The 25,844-nt window shown below is 38.7% G+C and overlaps 1 protein-coding gene and 1 pseudogene across 1 annotated transcript; one reads left to right on the top strand and one right to left on the bottom strand.

Moving 5' to 3' along the window:
- Window positions 1–3,783: 3,783 nt before the first annotated feature.
- On the bottom strand, window positions 3,784–16,949 carry LOC121442769 (zinc finger protein 431-like). The gene is made up of 4 exons (XM_041644385.1): window positions 16,929–16,949; window positions 16,045–16,168; window positions 15,785–15,845; window positions 3,784–5,257 (listed from the first exon to the last, which is right to left on the bottom strand). The coding sequence occupies exons 1-4, from the start codon at window positions 16,947–16,949 to the stop codon at window positions 3,784–3,786; spliced, it is 1,680 nt and encodes a 559-aa protein (XP_041500319.1).
- A 7,389-nt stretch (window positions 16,950–24,338) lies between these two features.
- Window positions 24,339–25,397, top strand: LOC121442768 (annotated as a pseudogene).
- Window positions 25,398–25,844: the final 447 nt, after the last annotated feature.

The following is a 25,844-nucleotide window of genomic DNA, read 5'->3' as shown; positions in this document are numbered from 1 at the left end:
AACATAATGAAAGACTTAAAAGGGAACATCATTGTATTGATAAATAACAATATTTCTTCAAATTGTATAATTTAAATGGCCAAATAATTTCATATGTTCAAAATGAGTCATTGTTATTGCATTGTCAATTCCATCCATTTAAAAATGTTTGAAGTGGTGCTGGAGAGATTGTTCAGTGGTTAAGAGCATTGCCTGCTCTTCCAAAGGTCCTGAGTTCAATTCCCAGCAACCACATGGTGGCTCACGACCATCTGTAAAGAGGTCTGGCGCCCTCTTCTGGCCTTCAGGCATACAGACAGAATATTGTATACATAATAAATAAATAAATATTTTAAAAAAAATATTTGAAGTGTGTTTTTGTGAATACACCTGCAACATGATGAGCATGTAGCACAGATAGGAAAATTAACAGGGGTCTATGATCTACTTCCACTTTGTGAGTTTTAGTCCTTAAACCTAGGGAGTCATTTGACTGCAAATACACTGAAAGACACTTCCTTTCGTTTAAAAATTGTTTGTGAATGAGATGATGTAGGAGTGTGTATAAAAACTGATGAAGTCAGCAAATATGAAAAAATTTGTAAGAGTATTAGGGTAAACAAGATATGGAAGCCAGGTTATCAGACTTAGAGGCAATGAACTTTAATAAATGATGCAACTTTTTGGCATGTAATTTTGGTTTTGAGAAAATATAAATACATGTCTTGTTCTCAGAGTGAAGAAATTAAAAAAATCTGTGCTGGTAAGAATATTTTCACATGCATAGCAGACTGACTATTCAAATTTTCCCATGGTCCTCTATTCTTGTATGAAATTGCATTTACAATTTGAAAAGAAAATAAGACTCAACTTCAATTAGAAGAATTTGAGCACCAATGAGATGACTCAGTGGGAAAGGACTCTTATGGGCAAGACTAGAATCCCAACCTCGATTACATCTTGAACTTTCCAGAAAAATGGATGGAGCTAGAAAACATCATTTTGAGTGAGGTGACCCAGACACAGAAGACAATTATCACATGTACTTAGTCATTAAGTGGGTTTTAATCATAAAGCAAAGAAAACCAGCCTACAAATCACAGCACCAGAGAACTTAGACAAGATGAGGACACTAAAGAGGCATACAAAGTTCTAATAAACATGCGAATTAGAAAAAGACAAGATCTCCAGAGTAAATTGGGAGGATTGGTCCTTGTGAGAGTATTGAAGGGAAGGGAGGAGGCAGGAGGGGAGCAGCAAAAAATGTAGAGCTCAATAAAGATCAAAAAAATTTAAAAGAAAAGAACATTAATTATGGTGTCAGATAAACAGTTGATTGCTGATTATACTACTTTATTACATCTATAAAACATGAATGAAAATACTTCTTTGAATACACATAAGGTATTTCATGTTTCTTATTATTTATTTTATCAGTCATTTTAATGTGAATATTGTCAAATTCTATTGAAAAACCACACACATTTGGAGTTTATCATCGACCCTTGGACTTGTATACAGGGGGCAGACATATGAGCACCATGAGTTCAAAATTAACTCTGAATTTTTATTGATATCCAAGCTAGGATTAATAACAAACAAAAGCTGAAGGGAATTCCTGAAAAGATAAAAATCTAATCCAGAAACAACCCAAAAGATTTACTCAAAAAGTATGTTCCCACATGGCCTGACACTTCAATAACCAATGGGAAACAAGTATGATGGGTTTACCATTCTATACATTATAGCAAAAAAATACCCATCACTTGGTAAAGGCACAATAAAAGATGAACAAAATCCATAGAAGTAATATAAAGACTACAAAATAGAATTCACTAAATGGATTTGCCACACAAATAGCTCACTTTAGTACATACTTCAAATATTTCAATGTAGAAACCACAATGCAATGATCTCCACCAGTCTTGATTAACCATGGTATGTAATTTACTTCCTTCAAGGTTATGATAAAAAATTTTTACTTAAAGCTAAAGAAAACTGTGAAAGAAATTAACCAATTGTTGTCATGAATTGAACTTTCTTTTTTCTAAGAGTGTGTTCCTATTTCCAGATTTCAAAAAGATATAAATAGACTAAAAATATATGAGGCACTAGAGTCATGCCTAGGTGAGAACTAATGTCAGATGTTTGACAGCTTCCAGTAATTTCTTCTGCAATAATATCCAAGGTATTATCTTTATGTGGATACAGAATGCACATTCAAATACACACAAGAGACACACACAAACATCACATAACTAAAATGAACACAACTTTTAAGACAGTTTTTCACTCATGAACACTTTCCTCCTGTAAACATTCATTCATTTCTGTAAAAGAGGAGCTGAGAATCATTGTACAGCTTACTTACACAATAAATTGGTTCATGTAAAGAAAAAGTGAACATTGACTTGAAGTAAAAGAAATTAATTCTTCTAAGAAAGTTTTCCAGGCTGGGCAGTGGTGGTGTACAGCTTTAATCCCAGCACTTGGGAGGCAGAGGCAGGTGGATCTATCTCTGTGAGTTAGAGACCAGCCTGGTCTACAAGAGCTAGTTCAAGGACAGGCCCCAAAGCTACAGAGAAACCCAGTCTCAAAAAACAGAAGAAAAAAAAAACAAAAACCAAAAAAAAGAAAGTTTCCCAGTAGAAATATCTGGTGCTGATCTCCTCCATTCCCAAGGGAATATTTCATAGTATATGTCCAATTCCTCTGTCATCTTCTGAACTAGTTCCCAAACAGAGGCATCAATTGTATATTGGCTCAACTCCAGGAGTTTCTGAAACATTCCAGTAAAAGAGGTATTCACATAAATCTTGAATCAGATTTATTTGAGAAGGAAGAAAACATGAGTATGAATACCTCTGCAAAGTGTGGAAGGGACAGCTGCATACTGAATGAGCATATGGCTCAAATAGGACTTCTTAATAACAGAGAGCAAAGGAGATTTTGATGGTGGGATTTTGCTGGATTTCAATCCCTGATCCTGAAAAAGCTCAGGGATGGCTTGATTTTATGCCGAGGGATTCGTTGCTTTTGTGCTCAGTTGGACAAGGATAGAGTTTGTTTTTATGGATCTGATTTGAGAGCCAAATAGTGTGTGTTTACTGGCCCCTTTTAATGCTGGGCTGTTTTCAGAGAGATGTTGTTTCTTTAACTACTTCTAGATTCAGAGACAAGGTACTTTCTTTTGGCTCTGGTTTCAGGACCAATGTATGTTTCTTTGAATACCCTTTCTCCAACCAATAATGCTTCATAAAATGTTTGTCCATTAGTTTGCTACTTCAAACTAAAATAATAAGAGGTATCATGATGCTTGAACAAATTTTTGACACTATAAAATTCTTTTCTATACAATAACTGTTTTTGTTTAAAGAATAATTTACAATAAGCCCTCAGTTTTTTCCTCAGGTCCAAAGATTATGGTAATATGCACCACAAACTTAATCAGATTGATTACACACAAAAAGTCTTACTCCTATATGAAGCACAAACATTCTGACACTGATTTTCAAAGAGTATCACTACAGTATGATTTTTCTCATGTTTTTAAAGAACACACATATTAAACTCAGAGTTTCTCTATAGGATGTCTTATTTTACATATTTGGAGATGATTGGGAAATAGGATTCAGGACAGATTCCATTCACATGTATCTATCCAGTATGTGTTCTTTTATGCAATTGAAGATGATTGTGACATGCAAAGTCCTTACCACATTGCTGGCATTCATAGGGTTTCTCTCCATTATGTGTTCTTTTATGATTTTGAAGAGCACAGTTGTGAGAAAAGACCTTACCTCATTAATTACATTCAAAGGGTTTCTCTCCAGTATGTGTTCTTTTATGCCTTTGAAGATGACTGTGACGTGCAAAGGCCTTACCACACTGATTACATTCATAGGGTTTCTCTCCAGTATGTGTTCTTTTATGCCTTTGAAGATGACGGTGACGTGCAAAGGCCTTACCACACTGATTACATTCATAGGGTTTCTCTCCAGTATGTGTTCTTTTATGCCTTTGAAGGTGACTGTGACGTGCAAAGGCCTTACCACACTGATTACATTCATAGGGTTCCTCTCCAGTATGTATTCTTTTATGTATTTCAAGAGTACCACGTTGAGCAAAGGCCTTACCACACTGATTACATTCATAGGGTTTCTCTCCAGTATGTGCTCTTTTATGGTATTGAAAGTAACTATGACGTGCAACGGCCTTACCACACTGATTACATTCATAGGGTTTCTCTCCAGTGTGTGTTCTTTTATGCTTTTGAAGAGTACTATTTTCAGCAAAGGCCTTAGCACACTGATTACATTCATAGGGTTTCTCTCCCGTATGTATTCTTTTATGCATTTGAAGATTACCACGTTGAGCAAAGGCCTTACCACACTGATTACATTCATAGGGTTTCTTTCCAGTATGTGCTCTTTTATGGTATTGAAGGTAACTATGACGTGAAAAGGCCTTACCACACTGATTACATTCATAGGGTTTCTCTCCCGTATGTATTCTTTTATGCATTTGAAGATTACCACGTTGAGCAAAGGCCTTACCACACTGATTACATCCATAGGGTTTCTCTCCAGTGTGTGCTCTTTTATGCTTTTGAAGAGTACTATTTTCAGCAAAGGCCTTACCACACTGATTACATGCATAGGGTTTCCCTCCAGTATGTCTTTTTTTATGCCTTTGAAGATGACTGTGTTGAGCAAATGCCTTACCACACTGATTCCATTCATAGGGTTTCTCTCCAGTGTGTGTTCTTTTATGCTTTTGAAGAGTACTCTTTTCAGCAAAGTCCTTACCACACTGATTACATGCATAGGGTTTCTCTCCAGTATGTGTTTTTTTATGCTTTTGAAGACTACCACGTTGAGCAAAGGCCTTACCACACTGATTACATTCATTGGGTTTTTCTCCAGTATGTGTTCTTTCATGCAATTGAAAACAATCCAGACATGCAAAGTATTTACCACACTGACTACATTCATAGGGTTTCTCTCCAGTATGTGTTCTTTTATGCCTTTGAAGATGACTGTGATCAGCAAACGCCTTACCAAGCAGATTAAATTCATTTGATTTTTCTTTATTTTGTGTTCTTTTATGACTGTGATGAGTTTCATAAAGAACTAAGTCTCTATCATCTTGACTATATTCATAGGGTTTCTCTCCAGTGTGTGTTCTTTCATGCATTTGATGATGACTGTGATAATCAAAGGCTTTACCACATTGCTTAATTTCACAGCATTTTTCTCTGGTATGTGTTTTTTCATTCCTTAGAAGGTGAGTGTCATAAGACAAGGCTTTATCACAGTGAGAACATCCTGAAAATTTCTCTCCAATTTGATGTTTTAATCCTGCAAGGATAATTTACATATGTCAAAGCTTTACCACATTCAATACACTGTTGAACCTCAGATCTGTATGAATTAATTTCATAATTTGTTCCAATTGTAAAAATGAATCAAATATTAATGTCTTATAACTTCATTTAAAATCATGTTTTCTTCTTTCATTAGGGGTCATTTTGCATCTGGAAAAATATTTGTGATGATCAATTCTTTTGTGTCACGGTTTACCATTTCATCTATACCTATCCCTATATTTTTCTATGATATTTTTCATGTTTTTGAAAAGAACTGCATACACTGAGTGCCTTACAAACTTTACTGCATTCATAAATTTTACTATGAATCCTTATACATTGGCTAAATGAACAAAGACACCAAGAAGTATAGGCAGACTTAGAACTCATGGGGCTTTTTTGTAATGTGAAGTTGTTTATGTATTAACAATGATGGTAGAAAACCAATTACTGTATACTTGGACTTAACTGAACAAGTATATTCTCCATGGGAAGTACAGTTTATCTTCTAATTGTTCTTAATGAGACGTATGCTACATCTTTCCATATCCATATTCTCATATGCTTGTATCAAGAGGAACATATGATATACATAGTAAAGGAAGAATAGTAAATAAAAGATTTCCACATTGAATCCTCATGGTTTCACTTTCTGTTCCTCATAGACTTGTGGTATAGATATTAAGGTTTCTCCACAACAACTGCCCCTTGACCCTTGACTCTAATTGCCACTTTCACTAAACTTAGCAAGTTACCAAAAGTCTAAGAGTAATCCAAGTCTTACCATAGGCTATTGATTTAGGAGAAAGTTTGCAGCTACACTCATCACTGAAGTGTGTATACAGTTATTGTCATAAGTAGCAAGAAAGAAATGGACTGACAGATCTACTACATAGCTCTCACGTTGCTATGATTCAAATGGTGATTTCTGTTTAGTCATTGCTTCCTTGACTTTTTCTTTTTTCTTTTGTTTATTTTATTTTTTAGTTATTGCAAAAAATTTCCACCTCCTTCCCATTTCTCATTACCCTCCCCATCCTCACACACAGTGTCCCATTCCCTCACTTCTGTAACCCTTTCCCCTCCCCCAACTCCATTCCCCCTCTCTCTCAAGACTGAAGAGCAGTCCAGATTCTCTGCCCGCTCCGATGTCCAAGGTTCTCACACTTCTATCCAGGACCAGGAAGGTGAGCATCCAAACAGCATCCCACAAAGCCAGTTCATGTATTAGGATCGAAACCTAGTGCCATTTTCCTTGGCTTCTCATCAGCCTTCTTTCTCTACCAGTTTCAGAAAGTACGGTTTCATTCCATGCTTTTCAGTCCCAGTCCCGCTGGCCACAGTGAGCTCCCAATAGATCAGTTCCACTATCATAGTGGGTGGGTGCATCCCTCATTGTCCTGACTTCCTTGCTCATGTTCTCCCTCCTTCTGCTCTTCATTTGGATCTAATTTTTTAATTGAAAAAAAAAAATTCTGCCTTCTTCCCGCCTCCCATTTCCCTCCTCCTCATCCCACTCTTCTTCCCCTCCCCCCACTGCTCTACCTTCCTTCTCCAGACAGAAGAGCAGTCAGGGTTCCTGCCCTGTGGAAAGTCCAAAGTGCTCCTCCCCCCCCCATCCTAACCTAGGAAGGTGAACATCCAACCTGGCTAGGATCCCACAATGCCAGAACATGAAGTAGGATCATTGACAGTGTCATTGTTCTTGGTTTCCCAGCACCCATCTTTGTCCGCCAGATTCAGAGAGTCCGGTTTTATCCCATGCTTTTTCAGTCACATTCCAGCTGGCCTTGGGATCTTAAGCTAAGTCAAGTGCTCCAATTTGGGTCTCTGTCTATATCTCGATCCATCGCCAGATGAAGGCTCTAAGGTGATATGAAAGATTTTCATCAGTATGGCTATAGGATAGGGTCATTTCAGGTTCCCTCTCCTCAGTTGCTAAAGGTACTATCTGGGGACATCTTCCAGGACACCTGCGAGCCCCACTAGAGACAAGTCTCTTGCCAACTCTAAGATGGCTCCCTTAATTAGGATATAAATTTCTCTGCTACTGTGCCCACCCTTCCTATATCCCAAACATCCCATTTTCCCATGATGCTCCCATTCTCCCCTTCTCACATTTCTCACCCCATTTCCCCATAGCCAAAAGCCACCTCACCCCCGAGATCCCAGGTTTTGCCCTGCAATCTTGTCTACTTCCCATATCCAGGCAGATGACTATATGTCTTTTTTTGGGGGGGGGTTTCACGTTTTTATTTAGCTTCTCTAGAATCATCAATTATATGCTCAATGTCCTTAATTTATGGCTAGAGACCAATTAGGAGTGAGTACATCCCATGCTCATCTTTTTCAGTCAGGGATACCTCACTTAGGATAGTGTTCTCTATTACCATCCATTCTCAGGCAAAATTCGCGAAGTCATTTTTTTTTTAACCGCTGAATAGTATATGTATATACTCCACACTTTCATCATCCATTCTTCCATTGAATGGCATCTAGGTTGTTTCCAGGTTCTGGCTATTACAAATAATGCTGCTATGAACATAATTGAAGAAATGCTTTTGGGCTGGAGAGATGGCTCAGTGGTTAAGAGCATTGCCTGCTCTTCCAGAGGTCCTGAGTTCAATTCCTGGCAACCACATGGTGGCTCACAACCATCTGTTAAGAGGTCTGGTGCCCTCTTCTTCTGGCCTGCAGACATACACACAGACAAAATATTGTATACATAATAATAAATAAAATAAAAGAAAGTGTACGCCACCACTGCCTGGATCAGAAGTTGTTTTTTTTAAAAAAAAAAAAAAGAAATGCTTTTGACATATGATATGGCATCTCTTGGGTATATTCCCAAGTGTGGTATTACTGGATCTTGGGGTAGGTTGATCCCAAATTTCCTGAGAAATCACGGCACAGATTTCTAAAGTGGTTGCACAAGTTTGCCTTCCCACCAACAATGAATGAGTGTGCCCCTTACTCCACAACCTCTCCAGCAAAGTCTATCATTGTCTTTTAGATTTTAGCCATTCTGACTGGTGTAAGGTGATATCTCTAATTTGTTGTAATTTGCATTTCCCAGATCACCATGGAGGACGAGCATGACCTTAAGTGTCTTTTGGTCATTTGAACTTCTTTTGTTTTGAATTCTCCTTTCAGTTCAGTGCCCTAATTTTGAATTGTATTTATTAGCATTTTAATATTCAGTTTCTTTATATATTTTGGATATCAGATATTTGTCTGTTGCCATTTGGTGAAGATCTTCTCCCAGTCAGTGGGTTGCCTTCTTGTCTTAGTGACAGTGTCCTTTGCTTAACCGAAGCCTCTCAGTTTCAGGAGGTTCCATTTATTCAATATTGTCCTTAATGTCTGTGCTGCTGGGGATATGCCTAGGAAGTGATCTCCTGTGCCCATATGTGGTAGAGTACTTCCCACTTTCTCTTCTATCAGGTTCAGTGTGTTCAGCCTGATATTGAGGTCTTTAATCCATTCTCACTTGATTTTTGTCCATGGCGATAGATATAGATCTATTTTCATTTTTCTACAGGTTGACGACCAGATCTGCCAGCACCACTTGTTGAAGATGCTTTCTTCCTTCCATTGAATAATTTTAGCTCCTTTATCAAATATCAGATGTTCATACATTTGTGGGATAAAATCCAGCTCTTCTACTCTATTCCATTGATCAACTTCTCTGTTTTTTTTCTCAGTCTTTTTTTTTATTGAGAAAAGGCGAAAAAAAAAAAACAAGTTTCCACCTCCTCCCAGCCTCCCATTTCCCTCCCCCTCCTCCCCCCCTACACCCCCTCCTCCCCCCTTCTCCCCCTCCCCCCCCCCCACTCCTTTCCCCCTCCCTCTCCAATCCAAAGAGCAGTCAGGGTTTTCTGCCCTGTGGTAAGACCTAGGACCTCCCACCTCCGACCATATCTAGGAAGGTGAACATCTAAACTGGCTGGGCTCCCACAAAGCCATCACATTACGTAGGACCCGTGCCATTGTCCTTTGCGTCTCATCAGCCCTCATAGTTCGCCATGTTCAGAGAGTCCAGTTTTATCCCATGCTTTTTCAGTCACAGTCCAGCTGGTCTTGGTGAGCTCTCAATAGATCAGCTCCACTGTCTCAGTGGGTGGGTGCATCCCTCGTGGTCCCGACTTCTTTGCTCATGTTCTCCCTCCTTCTGCTCCTCATTGGGACTTTGGGAGCTCAGTCCAGTGCTCCAGTGTGGGTCTCTGTCTCTATCTCCATCCATCACCAGATGAAGGTTCTATGATGATATGCAAGATATTCGTCAGTATTGCTCAAGGATAGGGTCATTTCAGGTTCCCTATTCTCAACTGCCCAAGGAACTAACTGGGGACCTCAGCTTGGGCACCTGGGAGCCCCTCTAGGGTCAGGTCTCTTGCCAACCCTAAAGTGGTTCCCTTAACTAAGAATTGTGGTTCCGTGCTCCCCTGTCCAACCTTCCTTTATCCCAATCCTCCTGCTATCCCAAGGCCCGACCTCCTTCCCTTCTAACTTTTCTCTCCCCATCTCCCCTTACCCCCAAACCACCCCACCCCAAGATCCCAATTTTCTCCCCGGCAATTTTGTCTACTTCCCTTAGCCAAGAGGATAACTATATGTTTTTCCTTGGGTTCCCCTTCTTACTTAGCTTCTTTAGATTCACCTATTGTAGACTCCGTGACCCTTATTTATGGCTAGAAACCAATTATGAGTGAGTACATCCCATGTTCATCTTTTTGGGTCTGGGATACCTCACTCAGGATAGTGTTTTCTATTTCCATCCATTTGCATGCAAAATTCGAGAAGTCATTGTTTTTTACTGCTGAGTAGTACTCTAATGTGTAGATATTCCATACTTTCTTCATCCATTCTTCCATTGAAGGGCATCTAGGTTGTTTCCAGGTTCTGGCTATTACAAATAATACTGCTATGAACATAGTTGAACAAATGCTTTTGTCATATGATAGGGCATTTCTTGGGTATATTCCCAAGAGTGGTATTGCTGGGTCCAGGGGTAGGTTGATCCCGAATTTCCTAAGAAACCGAAACACTGACTTCCATAGTGGTTGCACAAGATTGCATTCCCACCAGCAATGGATGAGGGTACCGCTTCCTCCACAGCCTCTCCAGCAAAGGTTATCGTTGGTGTTTTTGACTTTAGCCATTCTCACAGGTGTAAGATGATATCTCAAAGTTGTTTTGATTTGCATTTCCCTGATTGCTAAGGAAGTTGAGCATGACCTTAAGTGTCTTTTGGCCATTTGAATTTCTTCTGTTGAGAATTCTCTGTTCAGATCAGTGCCCCATTTTTTAATTGGGTTAATTAGCATTTTAAAGTCTAGTTTCTTGAGTTCTCTATATATTTTGGAGATCAGACCTTTGTCTGTTGCGGGGTTGGTGAAGATCTTCTCCCAGTCAGTAGGTTGCCTTTGTGTCTTAGTGACAGTGTCCTTTGCTTTGCAGAAGCTTCTCAGTTTTAGTAGGTCCCATTTATTCAATGTTGCCCTTAATGTCTGTGCTTCTGGGGTTATACATAGGAAGCGATCTCCTGTGCCCATCTGTTGTAGGGTATTTCCCACTTTCTCTTCTATCCTTTTCAGTGTGTTCGGGCTGATATTGAGGTCTTTAATCCATTTGGACTTGAGTTTTGTGCACGGTGAAAGATGTGGGTCTATTTTCATTCTTTTACAGGTTGACATCCAGTTGTGCCAGCACCATTTGTTGAAGATTCTTTCTTTCTTCCATTGTATACTTTTAGCTCCTTTATCAAAAATGAGGTGTTCATAGGTTTGTGGGTTAAAATCCGGGTCTTCTATATGATTCCATTGGTCGACTTCTCTGTTTTTATGCCAGTACCACACTGTTTTCATTACTGTAGCTCTGTAATAGAGTTTGAAGTCAGGGATGGTAATGCCTCCAGAAGATCCTTTATTGTATAGGATTGTTTTGGCTATCCTGGGTTTTTTGTTTTTCCATATAAAGTTGATTATTGTCCTCTCCAGATCTGTGAAGAATTTTGATGGGATCTTGATGGGGATTGCATTGAATCTATAAATTGCCTTAGGTAGAATTGCCATTTTTACTATGTTGATCCTCCCAATCCAAGAGCAAGGTAGATCCATCCGTTTATTGGTATCCTCTTCAATTTCTTTCTTCAATGCCTTAAAGTTCTTGTCAAATAGATCTTTCACTTCCTTGGTTAGATTTACCCCAAGATATTTAATGCTGTTTGTGGCTATCGTGAATGGTGAAGCTTCTCTGATTTCCCTCTCTGCTTCCCTATCCTTTGTGTATAAGAGGGCGACTGATTTTTTGGAGTTGATCTTGTATCCTGCCACATTACTAAAGCTGTTTATCAGCTGTAAAAGTTCTTTGGTGGAGTTTTGGGGGTCGCTTAAGTACACTATCATATCATCTGCGAATAACGAAAGTTTCACTTCTTCCTTTCCAATTCGAATCCCCTGGATCCCATTATGTTGTCTTATTGCTATTGCTAGAACTTCAAGTACTATATTGAAGAGGTATGGAGAGAGTGGACATCCTTGTTGTGTTCCTGAGTTAAGCGGGATGGCTTTGAGTTTCTCTCCATTTAATTTGATGTTAGCTGTCGGCTTGCTGTATATAGCTTTTATTATATTTAGGTATGACCCTTGTATCCCTAATCTCTCCAAGACTTTTAACATAAATGGATGTTGAATTTTGTCGAATGCTTTTTCAGCATCTAATGAGATGATCATATGGTTATTTTCCTTCAGTTTATTTATATGCTGGATTACATTGATAGATTTTCGTATGTTGAACCAGCCCTGCGTCTCAGGAATGAAGCCTACTTGATCATAATGGATAATTTTCCTAATGTGTTCTTGGATTCGGTTTGCCAGTATTTTGTTGAGGATTTTTGCGTCGATGTTCATGAGTGAGATAGGCCTGTAATTCTCTTTCCTGGTTGAGTCTTTGAGTGGTTTTGGTATCAGAGTAACTGTAGCTTCATAAAAGGAATTAGGTAATGACCCTTCTGTTTCTATATTGTGGAATACATTAAGGAGTATGGGTATTAGCTCTTCTTGGAAGTTCTGGTAGAATTCCGCATTGAAACCATCTGGTCCTGGACTTTTTTTGGTAGGGAGGTTTTTGATAACAGCTTCTAATTCTTCGCGACCAACAGGTCTGTTTAGATTGTTCACCTGGTCCTGGTGTAACTTTGGTATATGGTATTTATCTAAAAAAGTGTCCATTTCTTTTACATTTTCCAGTTTTGTGGCATACAGGCTTTTGTAATATAATCTGATGATTCTCTGAATTTCCTCTGTGTCTGTGGTTATGTCCCCCTTTTCATTTCTGATCTTATTAATTTGCGTATTCTCTCTCTGCCGTTTGATTAGTTTGGAAAGGGGTTTATCAATCTTGTTGATTTTCTCCAGGAACCAGCTTTTTGTTTCATTGATTCTTTGGATTGTTTTCTGTGTTTCTATTTTGTTGATTTCAGCCCTCAGTTTGATTATTTCCAATCTTCTACTCCTCCTAGGTGAGTCTGCTTCTTTTTTTTCTAGAGCTTTCAGGTGGGCTGTTAAGTCTTCAATATGTGCTTTCTCTGTTTTCTTTAAGTGGGCACTTAGTGCTATGAACTTTCCTCTTAGGACTGCTTTCATAGTGTCCCATAAGTTCGAGTATGTTGTTACTTTATTTTCATTGAATTCAAGGAAGACTTTAATTTCTTTCTTTATTTCTTCCTTAATCCAGGTATGGTTCAGAAGTTGACTGTTCAGTTTCCATGAGTTTCTAGGCTTTCTGGGGGTAGCATTGTTGTTGAATTCTAACTTTAATCCATGGTGATCTGATAAGACACAGGTGTTTACTAATATTTTTTTGTAACTGTGTAAGTTAGCTTTGTTACTGAGTATGTGGTCAATTTTCGAGAAGGTTCCATGAGCTGCAGAGAAGAAGGTATATTCTTTCCTCTTCGGGTGGAATAATCTATAGATGTCTGTTAAGTCCATTTGCTTCATTACCTTCATTAATTCTCTAATTTCTCTGTTAGGTTTCTGTTTGATTGACCTGTCCATTGGTGAGAGAGGAGTGTTGAAGTCTCCTACTATTAGTGTGTGTGGTTTGATGGCTGCCTTGAGTTTTAGTAATGTTTCTTTTACATACGTGGGCGCTTTTATATTCGGGGCATAAATATTCAGGATTGAGACTTCATCCTGATGAATTGTTCCTGTTATGAGTATAAAGTGTCCCTCTCCATCTCTTCTGATTGATTTAAGTTTGAAGTCAACTTTGTTAGAAATTAGTATGGCCACACCTGCTTGTTTCTTAGGACCATTTGCTTGATAAGCCTTTTCCCAGCCCTTTACTCTTTTGAGTAGGTGCCTGTCTTTGTGGTTGAGGTGTGTTTCTTGTAGACAGCAGAACGTTGGATCCTGTTTTCGTATCCAATCCCTTAGCCTGTGCCTTTTTATAGGTGAGTTGAGCCCATTGACATTAAGTGATATTAATGACCAGTGGTTGTTAACTCCGGTCACTTTTTTAGTAGTAGGGTTTGTGTGTTTCCCTTCTTTGAGTTGCGCTGGTGAAAGGTCTCTAGATGACTGAGTTATTGTGGGCATTGTTGGACTCCTTGGTTAGTGATTTTCCTTCTATAATTTTCTGTAAGGCTGGATTTGTGGCTACGTATTGTTTGAATTTGTTTTTATCCTGGAAAATTTTGTTTTCTCCATTTATAGTGAACGAAAGCTTGGCTGGATATAGTAGTCTGGGCTTGCATCCATGATCTCTTAGTTTTTGCAGTACATCTATCCAGGACCTTCTGGCTTTCATGGTTTCCATAGAGAAGTCAGGTGTAAGTCTGATAGGTTTACCTTTAGAAGTAACTTGGCCTTTTTCCTTTGCGGCTCTTAATATTCTTTCTTTATTCTGTGTATTTTGTGTTTTGATTATTATATGGCGAGGGGATGTTTTTTTTTTTGATCCAGCCTATTTGGTGTTCTGTATGCTTCTTGAACCTTCATAGGTACCTCTTTCTTCTGGTTGGGAAAGTTTTCTTCTATAATTTTATTAAGTATATTTTCTGTACCGTTGAGCTGCACTTCTTCTCCTTCTTCTACTCCAATTATTCTTAGGTTTGGTCTTTTTATTGTGTCCCAAATTTCCTGAATGTTTTGTGATGAGAATTTGTTGGTTTTGCTGTTTTCTTTGATCAGTGTGTTTATTTTTTCTATGGTATCTTCAGTGTCTGATATTCTCTCTTCTATCTCTTGTAATCTGTTGTTAGTACTTGTTTCTGTCATTCCTGTTCGTTTACCCAGATTTTCCATCTCCATTCTTCCCTCAGTTTGTGCTTTCTTCATTGCTTCCATTTCATTCTTCATGTCTTGAACCGCTTCCCTAACCTGTTTGATTGCTTTTTCTTGTTTCTCTTGGTTTTCTTGCGTGTCTTTGAGCGATTTATTCATTTCCTCTACCTTTTTGTTTGTAATCTCTAATTGTTTATGGCAGTTTTTCACCTCCTGTTTAAGGTCCTCTATTATTTTCATATAGTTTACTTTTGAGTCGATTTCTTCTATTTCTTCAGGAGTAGGGTGTACAATTCTTCTTATTTCGGGATCCCTGGTTTCTGGTGGTGTCATGTTGCCTTTCAGATTGTTGGAGGAATTCTTGTATTGGCGCCTTCCCATCTCTTCCTTCAAAAGGAGCCAGGAGAGGCCTGGTCTCTTGGTCCAGACTTTGCTGTGATTGACTCTCAGCGTATATCTCTTCAGTGTAGAAGCAGGAACCGTTCCCGTCCAGATGGGATTCCTCCGGAACCGTCCCATCCTGATGGGATTCCTCAGCAACTAAACAGAGCCGCCGGTAGCCCAATGATCCAGGGCCAACAGGATGAATGGAGCAGGGGGGGGTGGCATCCAGGAGCGCGCAGGAAGCCTGGCGCCGGAGCTGAAGGTGCCCGGCTCCCATACAGGGGACCCTGAGGCCTGCCCGGCTGGCAGGCACTCACCGCTCTGGGTGGGTCGCCTTAGTTTAGGAGCTTAAGACTGTAGTTGAGCACTGGTCCTAGCATACACCGGGGCAGGGTTGGGGAGGGGTGCTGGGTCGTGCAAAAGAAAGACAGCCCTGCAGAAGGAGCTGGGGGAGGGGGGTTTGTACTCTCTTCCTGGACAGTCCGCCCGCCCCTGGGTAGCACACACTCACCCGTCCTGATGGGATTCCTCAGCAACTAAACAGGGCCGCTGGTAGCCCAATCCCTTGACTTTTTCTTAAACGAATGCCTTGCAAATGCAATTCACATATGAGAAATTGAGGAATATGGATTTGTGAGAATTTAATAACCATCAATGCATTTAAAGCTGTGCTTATTTACACTACTGCTTTTGATTCATTGTTCCAGGACATATTACAAACTCATCAGAGGCACATTGTTATAAACTTGCACAGGAAAATTACCTTGCAGGTCTTCTAGAACATTGACTATGTTCTTCAGTGTTACAGTCCTCCAAAATGTACCCTGAAATACAGTACCAGAATATGTATGTTATATTATTTAATATTGTACAACAATTAGCTCATTATCTTAAGTGCACCTAAGAACTATGATTGTGTTATTCATCTCATTTTCTTCTTTCTAAATCAAATTACAGAACAACATTATAAGGCAAGGAAAGGTTGTCTCCATATTTTGAAACATGAAGGAAATTCATTTTTACCTATAGTAGTGAGGTTCCTGTAGGTCTCCAGCATCACATCTTTGTAGAGATTTTTCTGGGAAGGATTCAGCAAATCCCACTCTTCCTGAGTGAAGTTGATATGAACATCATCATAGGTCACTGCCTTCAAAAATATACCACACATGTATACAATGTAAGCATGACAGTGACATCATTGGAAATGCATACTTCTTTGAAAGTACAGTTGTATGATTCTGGTGCTCCCCATTCTTATTCTGTGATATAGTCAGTTACTTTAGAAATAAATTGAAAAGGAGAGTCAATTCTATCATTTCTATACACGTTGAATGGGATTTCACCTTTTAAGAACAGTATCTATTAACAGGGTGAGACAAGAAAAAAGTTCAACAGTAAATTGTATGCATGAGAAAATTGTATGAAAAATTCCTCATTATAGAAAGGAAAAAAAGGGTGTATTGGTGTATTGTGCCTTTGGCCACAACACTCAGAAAACAGAGGTGGGTATATTTGTCTCTGAGATGAATGCCATGCAAGTCAATATAATCAGATCCAGGATAGGTGGCAGTACACATTAAGACTCTGTCTCCATTACAAACCTCAATAACACAAACAATGGGATAGAAAAACTAACAGGCTTTTATTGAAGTTTCTACAAAGAGTTGTTTTCACTCCAGTTCTGTAGTCTTCTTCCAGACCCTGAAGTACCCTAATATAAACTGCAATACCAATAACATTTTGAACAAAAAGAACTTCCTGTATAAAACAGTTACAAGTGGACAGATGAAAACAGTAGAAATATAAATGTTGGTCATAAATAATCAACACAGACCTGGAGAGAGGGCAGATTAATTCAGCACTCTTGCTGATCTGGAATGGAGATGGACAAATTTGCCTGTACTTACATGGGGATTATAACTATCCATTTTCTAGGGTAAGGATTTCTGATATCCTTTGATCACTTTCATGGTACATATCCATGCAGGCATATAAAACAGTCATATTGATTTAAAAAAATCAAAGCAAGCATAACAAGCAAGAAGATGTGTTGCGGGAGGTCCTCGGCTCCTCCAGCCTATAGCCGCTGAGACACCAGCCCATTGGGGCGTGGTGTCTCTCCCTTTAAAAAAGTGGCCACTTCCCTCTCCTAGTTCTCTTCACTTCCTAGACTCCCTTCCTGGTTGTGCAGAGGGCTGTTGTCTGGGATGGTGATCTGTAAGTTTTTTCCCCTTGAAATAAATACCACTCTATTAATCATAATTCCAAACTGGTGTGGCATTGTTTGTGAATTACGCCTTCAGTTGGCACCCAAAGTTTGGTGTTAGGACCCCTCCTTCCCCCTCTTGGCTGCCGGCCTCGAGTTCAGCTTGGCGTGAGCCTCCCTTCCTCGGCGGCGACCTTGTGGCGGCCTTGTGGCCTGTGTCTTGTGCGTGGAGCCAGCAGCTTAACATAAATCATCACGCACTGGCTTTTCTTGCTGCAGTTCTTTATATTTTCCCTTTAGACACCTCAGATTGACTTCCATCCCCCACACACCCTATCATCTGCCTCCCCACATGGATTTAAACTCCACAGGCCTGTGTATTCTCTGCCCGCGTGGTTTGCTCTTTTCTGAGTCGTTTTTAAATCTCCCTTGCAAGCACAGCTCTTAAGTGGCGCAAACCAGAGCACGCAGTTGCAGGTTGCTGAAAGCTGCAACCCCTCAGGGTGACTATAAGCGGCTTCCATGTTGCTCTTCTCTACCCCTGGATTCTGGGTTTCTGGTTCCGTCTCTGGAATTGATTTAATTACATTTACTTTGTTGAGCTGCATCCTAGTCATATTGCCTTCCAGAATTTCTCCTACAGGGATTCTAATGCAGAGGGAAGATATTATTTTAGAGTTGATATTCATACCTAACAAACCAAGTAAAAAATTAAAAACTTATGTGGAAAAAGTCTCTGAATTAATTATAAAAGGTAAGCTGAGACTTCGTCAACTAGTAGGTATAGACCCAGCAGAAATTATAGTGCCTTTTACTACTGAAGAAATAAAAAAGTTATGGGAAGACAATGAACCGTGGCAAAGAGCTTGTGCTAATTTTTTGGGAGAAATTAATAGCAACTATCCCAAAAGTGGTAGACTTAACCTCATAAAAAGAATTTCTTGGATTCTTCCTAGAATTGTACGTGATGCTCCAATAACTGTACGTTCTATACTGATACAAATAAATCAGGGAAAGCAGGTTACAAGTCAGATGAATTGAGTAAGGTGTAACATAGCCCTTAAAATTCTGTCCAGAAGGCAGAATTATATGCCATTCTTATGGTGCTAAGGGATTTTAAAGAACCTCTTAATATAGTTACAGATTCACAATATGCAGAAAGAGTTATCTTGCATATTGAAACCGCTGAATTTATACCAGATGACACAGAGTTGACTTCATTGTTTATCCAGGTACAAGACATAATCAGGAACAGGCTTTGTCCAATGTACATAACACACATCCGGTCCCATACAGGTCACCCTGGTCCTCTAGCCCAAGGCAACGCTGAGATTGATCAATTATTGATTGGAAGTGTGTTGCAGGCCTCAGAATTTCATAAGAAGCATCATGTCAATAGTAAAGGCCTAAAGAAAGAATTTTCCATTACTTGGCAACAAGCTAAGGACATTATAAAGAGATGTTCTTTCTATAATCAAACACCGTTGCCTGCAGGGAGTAACCCAAAGGGTACTAAGAGAAATGAAATCTGGCAGATGGATGTGTTCCACTTTATGGAATTCGGTAAATTAAAATATGTACACCACATCATAGACACGTATTCAGGTTTTCAATGGGCTACTGCCCTGAGCTCAGAAAAGGCTGATTCATTAATCACACATTTATTGGAAGTTATCGCCATCATGGGTATACCTGCACAAATAAAGACAGATAATGGTCCAGCATATGTTTCTAAAAAAATGAAATGCTTTTTTGATTATTATAATATAAAACACATTACAGGTATACCAAATAACCCTACAGGTCAGGCAGTTATAGAAAGAGCAAATCGTACTATAAAGGATACGCTAAACAAACAGAAAGGGACCTAAAATACCCCCAGAAATAGATTACATAATGCTTTATTAACCTTGAATTCTCTTAAGGCTAATAAGAAAGGAATGACAGCAGCAGAAAGACATTGGATAATGGAAAAGTCTGCTGAACTAAATCAACCGATTTATTTCAAAGACATGCTGACCTCTCAATGGAAGCCAGGAGATGTGCTACATTGGGGAAGGGGTTCTGCTCTTGTTTCCACAGGAGAAGGAAAATTGTGGATACCATCAAAATTAATAAAGTTTCGATTTGAAGAGGAGAAACCTCTTGGAAAGGAGAAATGATAACTCATTCACAATGATGATATTCATACAGGTGAAGAGAAAAACATATAAAATGGGGGCAGGGTTCTGTTCTTATCTGCACAGGAAAACACTCATCTTTGAAAAATTCAAGGGACCCTGGATGTTTGGATACTGACAGATGGAAAAATACCTGCCCAATAGGAAATATCAAAAAACTGAATGGGTTGTGTAAGTAATATTAGACCATATTTCTAAATTTATAGAGCTGGTTTTGAAGTTGGACTCTGGCTCAGTCCCTCTCCAATTCCAAGCCTGTTAGTAAGAGAAAAACCCAAAGTTTCTGGAGTTTCTGTCTCATGTCAAGAGTCATGATATGGGACAAAAAGAAATATGAGTTTAGGAAACATCTTTGCTTTTCTTCATATCTATCATACTTTTCAATGAATATATCTATCATGCCTTTCATTGAATATATAAATATATATATGTGTATATATATATATATGATTAATGTTTAAGTTTTTCACAATGAACAGTGAATTTTTCCTGAAGTGACATTTGAAGTTTCCAGGAAGAAGATGAGGCCCCATAACAACAGCTCCACCTGGTTGATATGACGTCATGATACTGATAGATAGCACTACTACAAGACCTGCTTTGGGTACCAGCTGCACAAGACAGTTCCAACTTGGTTAAGTGAAATGGTGCACATCTTATACAACATTTTGGCCAGACCTGCACAAAATACTCAGAGACTATTTGCAATTTTAAAAGACATTGATCTTGAAATTTAACCATCATTTTACTTTCACAGGATCCCCCAGAAAGAATGTCGCCCCCATGACAGCTTTAAATAATTCTAGAGGACGACGTCCCCTCTCCCAGTAAAGTTTGCCCTTGGGTTTAGGGACATCATTTAGGGGTTGATTATAATTAGTATACAATTGAGGGTTGGGGGAGGAATTTTATAAGTTCAGGGATAATTTTCAAAAAAAAAAAGAGGGATGATTGGATAATAGATTTGTAATTGTGAGTTACTGTTTTTAGATAAATATATTGGTAGAGATTCTTGTATGTTGATACAAAGTTAAATTATATTGACTATTGTATGCAAGCATGTTTCTACCTCTGTTTAAAACATTTTTTTGTGTATTGACATATATTGTATTGATATATATATAGTATATATTTACCATATTGCAGTGTACATTTTTACCTCTGATTAAGATGTTTGTGTATTGATATATATTTACCTACTGCAATGTATATTTGTACATTGTTTATATTTGGAGGTCATTGTCCTCATTTGTTTCACAGTCATTTATTTTCTTAGTCTTTAAGTTAGATAGACATTGAAAATTATATAGATTAATAGTCATCTATGTTTGTCATTTATAATTAGACTAATCAGGTTCTTTAGATATATAGAGATTATACTCAGTATAGATAGATAATCTTCAACTTCTTCAAAGAGCTGTAGAAAATGGCCTTTAATCTAACTCAGAGTTTTGTGGTAGTGAGACACAATTTCTCCAGGCAACACCGCTCTAGTCCTGAGAGAATGTTGAGCACCAAAGACACTCCACCTGGAGCCTTTCTTTTTGGCAGAACTGGCCTTTGGGCAAAGAAATGCCCATACCTCAACCACTGACAGAGATACAGAGCATGCATCAATGGATAAAACAGGACTGTCATATCCTGCCAAGACAGGGTAAGATAGTTTTGAAAAGTTGCTTGCCTTTAAAAATGGTATGTCAGTTATGTTAGGCCTTAGCCAAAGTTGGTCACTTCAACGCTGCTAACATGACTTTGGTTGATTGCCCAGGTAGCTAATTGTCTCTGTGATTTGTTGCATGTTTTGGAAGTTGTTTTACTGAACTTCCTAATTACCCAAGTAACATTATTTCCCTTCTCAGATCTTTGATGGGGTTGAAGATTATATAAATGTAGTTACTTTCTCTCATGACTTGACCAAGTTATTTATTATACAAGACCTAAGCTAGTTAGAATAGAATATTTGTACTTATTGTATATAATTTCATAGTAGGTTTAAAACTCTCTTATTTAAACTAAAGGGGGAAGTGTTGCGGGAGGTCCTCTTGCTCTTCCAGCCTATAGCTGCTGAGAAACCAGCCCATTGGGGCGTGGTCTCTCTCCCTTTAAAAACGCGGCCACTTCCCCCTCCTCACTTTCTTCACTTCCTGCTCTGCAGGTGACTAGACTCCCTTCCTGGCTGTGCAGAGGGCTGTTGTCTGGGACGGTGATCTGTAAGTTTTTCCCCCTTGAAATAAATACCACTCTATTAATTATAATTCCAAACTGGTATGGCATTGTTTGTGACTTACACCTTCAAAGATGTTCATACAACTGTAATTTAATGACTCAAAATACTCAGGCAGTATTAACACTATCAATCCATGGGATGGTATCCTGGGAATCAGAGAGATACCCTCTGTCAAATTTTAAAATTCAAGATAAGCATGAAGCTCAGCACAGCAGCATATACTTGACATAAAAAATACCTGCATTCCAGGGCCATCATCCAATAACATAACAACAAATAGAGCCAGGAATGATGCCTCCCTTTACTTTCAGGAATTTAGAGCCACACAATGACTCAGATAAAACAGCAGGTTACCAAACTCTTGAGCACCGAATAACAACTGTTTCTGCTATATCTTCTGTGATTTAGAGATTGAACCTATAATGATGGTAAACACATTTCAGTATAAATACGAAATTTGCCGATTAATGTCAAGCACAACACAGTAGATATAAATGTCAGGAAATTACTTTAGTTTATTGAAATTCATAGCATACAATGAGGAATTTCATCTAGAAAGGCTTCTCCTACTAAGGATCCACAGAAAATTGAAATAAAACCAATAAGGAGAGAAAGTTCTTCAAATACATGATATTTTCTGGTGGGTTGTTTATTTAATCAAGTACATTCTGAACCCAGTCACTATTGGTCCATGGTCAACAAATGAAGGAAATCATTTCATCACTTAAAAGATTCACATTTAATGATTCTTAAAGAAGGACTCTTAGAAGAAATGCAATACTAGCTCAGAATTGAGAAATAGATGTTTATTTATTAGGGATAGACTCACAAATCAGAATCCTATGTTCGAACTGAGATCAGAAACCGAATCATGCAGCCAGAAAGAGGCTGGACTCATGCTCTATACTGGTATATATAATATAAGAGGCCATGCCTTAGTGGTCAGGAAACCACTGGCTGTAAGATTTCCTACAGCACCTTCTCCTTTTTTTAAAAAAAATAAGAGAGTTCTAAGCCCAATACACAATTCTATACTATAAATAAGAAAAATATATTCATTAATTATCCTATCCTAACTAGTTTATGTCTTGTATAATAACTTGGCCAAGTCATGAGAGGAAAGTAACTTCAACTATCTAGTCTTCAACCCCATCGAAGATCCAAGAAGGGAAATAATATTACTTGAGTAAGCAGGAAGTGCAATCAAGCAACTTTCAAAATGTGTAACAAATTACAGAGACAACTGGCTCCCTGGGCAATCATCCAAAGTCTCATTTGCAATGTTGAAGCAACCCACTTTGGCAAAGACCTAGAATAACTGACTGACCACTTAAGGAGGTAGGAAAAATTTAAAATCCATCTTATCCTATCTTGGCAAGATTTAACAATCCTGCTTATCCATTTTTGGATATCATGTATCTTGTCAGTAGTTGAGACACGAACATGTCTTTGCCTAAAGGCCAGTTTTGCCAAGAAGAAAACAAGCTCCAAGTGAAGTGACCGGTGTTCAACATTCTCTCGGAAATAGAATGATGCTACTAGGAGCAATTGTGTCTCACTTAAACATAACTCAAAGTTATTTAAATGCCATAATCTACAGCTCTTTGAAGTGGTTGAAGATTACCTATATATGAAGAATATAATCTCTACGTATCTAAAGAACCTGATTATTCCAACTATAAAAACCATAAATGACTATTGATCTATAGTTCTTAATACCTATAAACTTAAAAACTAAGGCTCATATTAGAATATTATACAAGGGGGCTGGAGAGATGGCTCGCTGGTTAAGAGCATTGCCTGTTCTTCCAAAGGTCCTGAGTTCAATTCCCGGCAACCACATGGTGGTTCACAACCATCTGCAAAGATGCCCTTTTCTGGCCTGCAGACATGCACACAGACAGAATATTGTATACATAATAAAGAAATAAATATTGGAATATTATACAATAAACAACTGAAACAAATGAGGACAATGACTTCAAAATGTAAACAATGTATAAGTATCTTGATCAAAGGTAGAAATGTATGTTGCAATATGATAAATATATATCAATCCATAAAAATGTTTTTAAGCAGAGGTAGAAGCATGAATGCATACAATATTCAATATAATTTCACATTATATCAATATACAATAATCTATACCAATGCAATTCGCTGTAAATAATAAATCACAATATTTACTCTATTTACTCACTATTATTATTTTTTTAATTTTTTTTAAATATTTATTTATTAATTATGTATACAATATTCTGTCTGTGCATATGCCTGCAGGCCAGAAGAGGGCACCAGACCTTATTACAGATGGTTGTGAGCCACCATGTGGTTGCTGGGAATTGAACTCAGGACCTTTGGAAGAGCAGGCAATGCTCTGAACCTCTGAGCCATCTCTCCAGCCCCAACTCACTATTATTATTAGTGTGAGTAAGCTCACACTAATCTATTATCCCATCCAATTTTCCCATTTTTTTCAAAGTGATCCCTCAGCCTCAAATTTTCTCTCCATCTTGCAACCCTATACCAATTATAATCAACCCCTAAATGATATCCCTAATTCTGAGAACAAACTTTGTTGGGAGAAAAAAAAAGAAAGAAAAAAGAAAATGTTTAGTCCTTGAAAGCTATTATTATCAAGTAATTAAGATACAAAGTACTGCATATTAGTAGTTTGTTACTTATTACAGTTGAAAGTATAATCATGTTAGGTAGGTTTTAACATCATACAGAATTTTATTATGCCTGCTGTTCTTCTTCCAGGAACCTTGATGGCAGTGAGTAACATCTGTGTTAGCCAACAGAAAAAGCAGTGATCTCAAAGTGACCCATAAACTGTTGTTTCTGACCTCTAATTACTGATCTGTCTTCTAAGGACAGAAGTCTCATGATATAGATGTTCTCTTTGCAAACAGAAGAGATTGCTTGTGATGGCTCTCCATGCCCTTGTTCTTTCTTCTGTTTTAGATAAATGCTGCTCCACTGATGCCCAATCACAAACAACCTAGAAAAATGATTTGAAGAACAGTGGGGGAAGCAGGTGGTTGGGGATCCCTGCCTGAGAAGTGGGCCTGGGGCCTTTGGGGAGGCTGGGAATGAGGATCCTTCAGCTACAGGTTCTGGGACCAGCTGGGGAGTCCCCAGAAGCCAGAATGAGCACTTCAAGGACAGCATCATTGAGGACCCAGAGATAGAAGTGATCAAAGCTTCAGGGAGTCAGGGAGATAGAGGAAGAGAATGAGAAATTAAAGGAGCTACAAAATGAGGTAAAGAAGCAGATGAATAAGAATACAACCCCAAAATAAGAGTACAACCCCACACAATGCTGGCTCAGTGGTCATCTCTTGAGGAGAAGATGGAGGCTGATGCCAGTTCCATCTATGTTGGCAATGTGGACTTTGGTGCAACAGCAGAAGAGTTGGAAGCTCACTTTCGTGGCTGTGGTTCAGTCAACCGTGTTACTAATTTGTCAGTCTGTGACAAATTCAGTGGCCTTGGCAAAGGGTTTGAAGATGTAGACTTCTTAGACAAAGAGTCAGTGAGGACTTCCCTGGCTTTAGGTGAGTCCCTGTTTAGAGTGAGACAAATCAAGATGATTCTCATCACTACAACAGACAGGGGTTTCCCACAAATCCAATACCATGCCCAGACTACCAATTACAACATCTCCCTGTCTCGATTCTATAGTGGTTTTAACAGCAGGCCCTGGGATCAAGTCTACAAGGGCCAGGCTAGAGTGATATCATGGTATTCCCCTTACTAAAAAAGTATTAGAAGGAGAGACAGGGAAAAAGAGGAAAGAAGGGAATAAAAGAATTTAAAAAGATAGAAAACAAACGATGACCTCGATGGGAAAAAATGTTTTATAAAAAAGATATACTGGGGCGCTAAGAGATGGCTCAGAGGTTAAAAGAAATGACTGTTCTTCCAGCGATCCTGAGTTCAATTCCCAGCAACCACATGGTGGCTCACAACCAATTATAATGAGATCTGGTGCCCTCTGCTGGCCTGCAGGGATAAATAAATAAATAAATAAATAATAAATAAATGTTGGATAGGGGAGCAGGGGAGCACATATCTTAATTAAGGGAACCATCTTAGGGTTGGGAAAAGACTTGGACCTAGAGGGGCTTCCAGGTGCCCAAGGCGAGGCCCCCAGTTAGTTCCTGGGGCAGCTGAAGATAGGGAACCTGAAATCCTATAGCCATAC

Source organism: Microtus oregoni, unplaced genomic scaffold, assembly GCF_018167655.1.
Source record: "Microtus oregoni isolate MIOR12 unplaced genomic scaffold, Mior012 000095F_ref0000231, whole genome shotgun sequence".
Classification (NCBI taxonomy): Eukaryota; Metazoa; Chordata; class Mammalia; order Rodentia; family Cricetidae; genus Microtus; species Microtus oregoni.
The sequence above is the reverse complement of the archived record's forward strand: the minus strand, read 5'-3'. Positions and strand labels throughout refer to the sequence as shown.

What these genes read in the sequence shown, in the direction of transcription:
- LOC121442769 (XM_041644385.1), bottom strand. Translation starts at nt 16,949, where the DNA reads ATGGATAGTTATAATCCCCAT. An exon ending in TGGATAGTTATAATCCCCAT is followed by an intron (nt 16,169 to 16,928) that starts GTAAGTACAGGC and finishes ATATTTTTGAAG; the next exon opens with GCAGTGACCTATGATGATGT. An exon ending in CAGGAACCTCACTACTATAG is followed by an intron (nt 15,846 to 16,044) that starts GTAAAAATGAAT and finishes ACTGTATTTCAG; the next exon opens with GGTACATTTTGGAGGACTGT.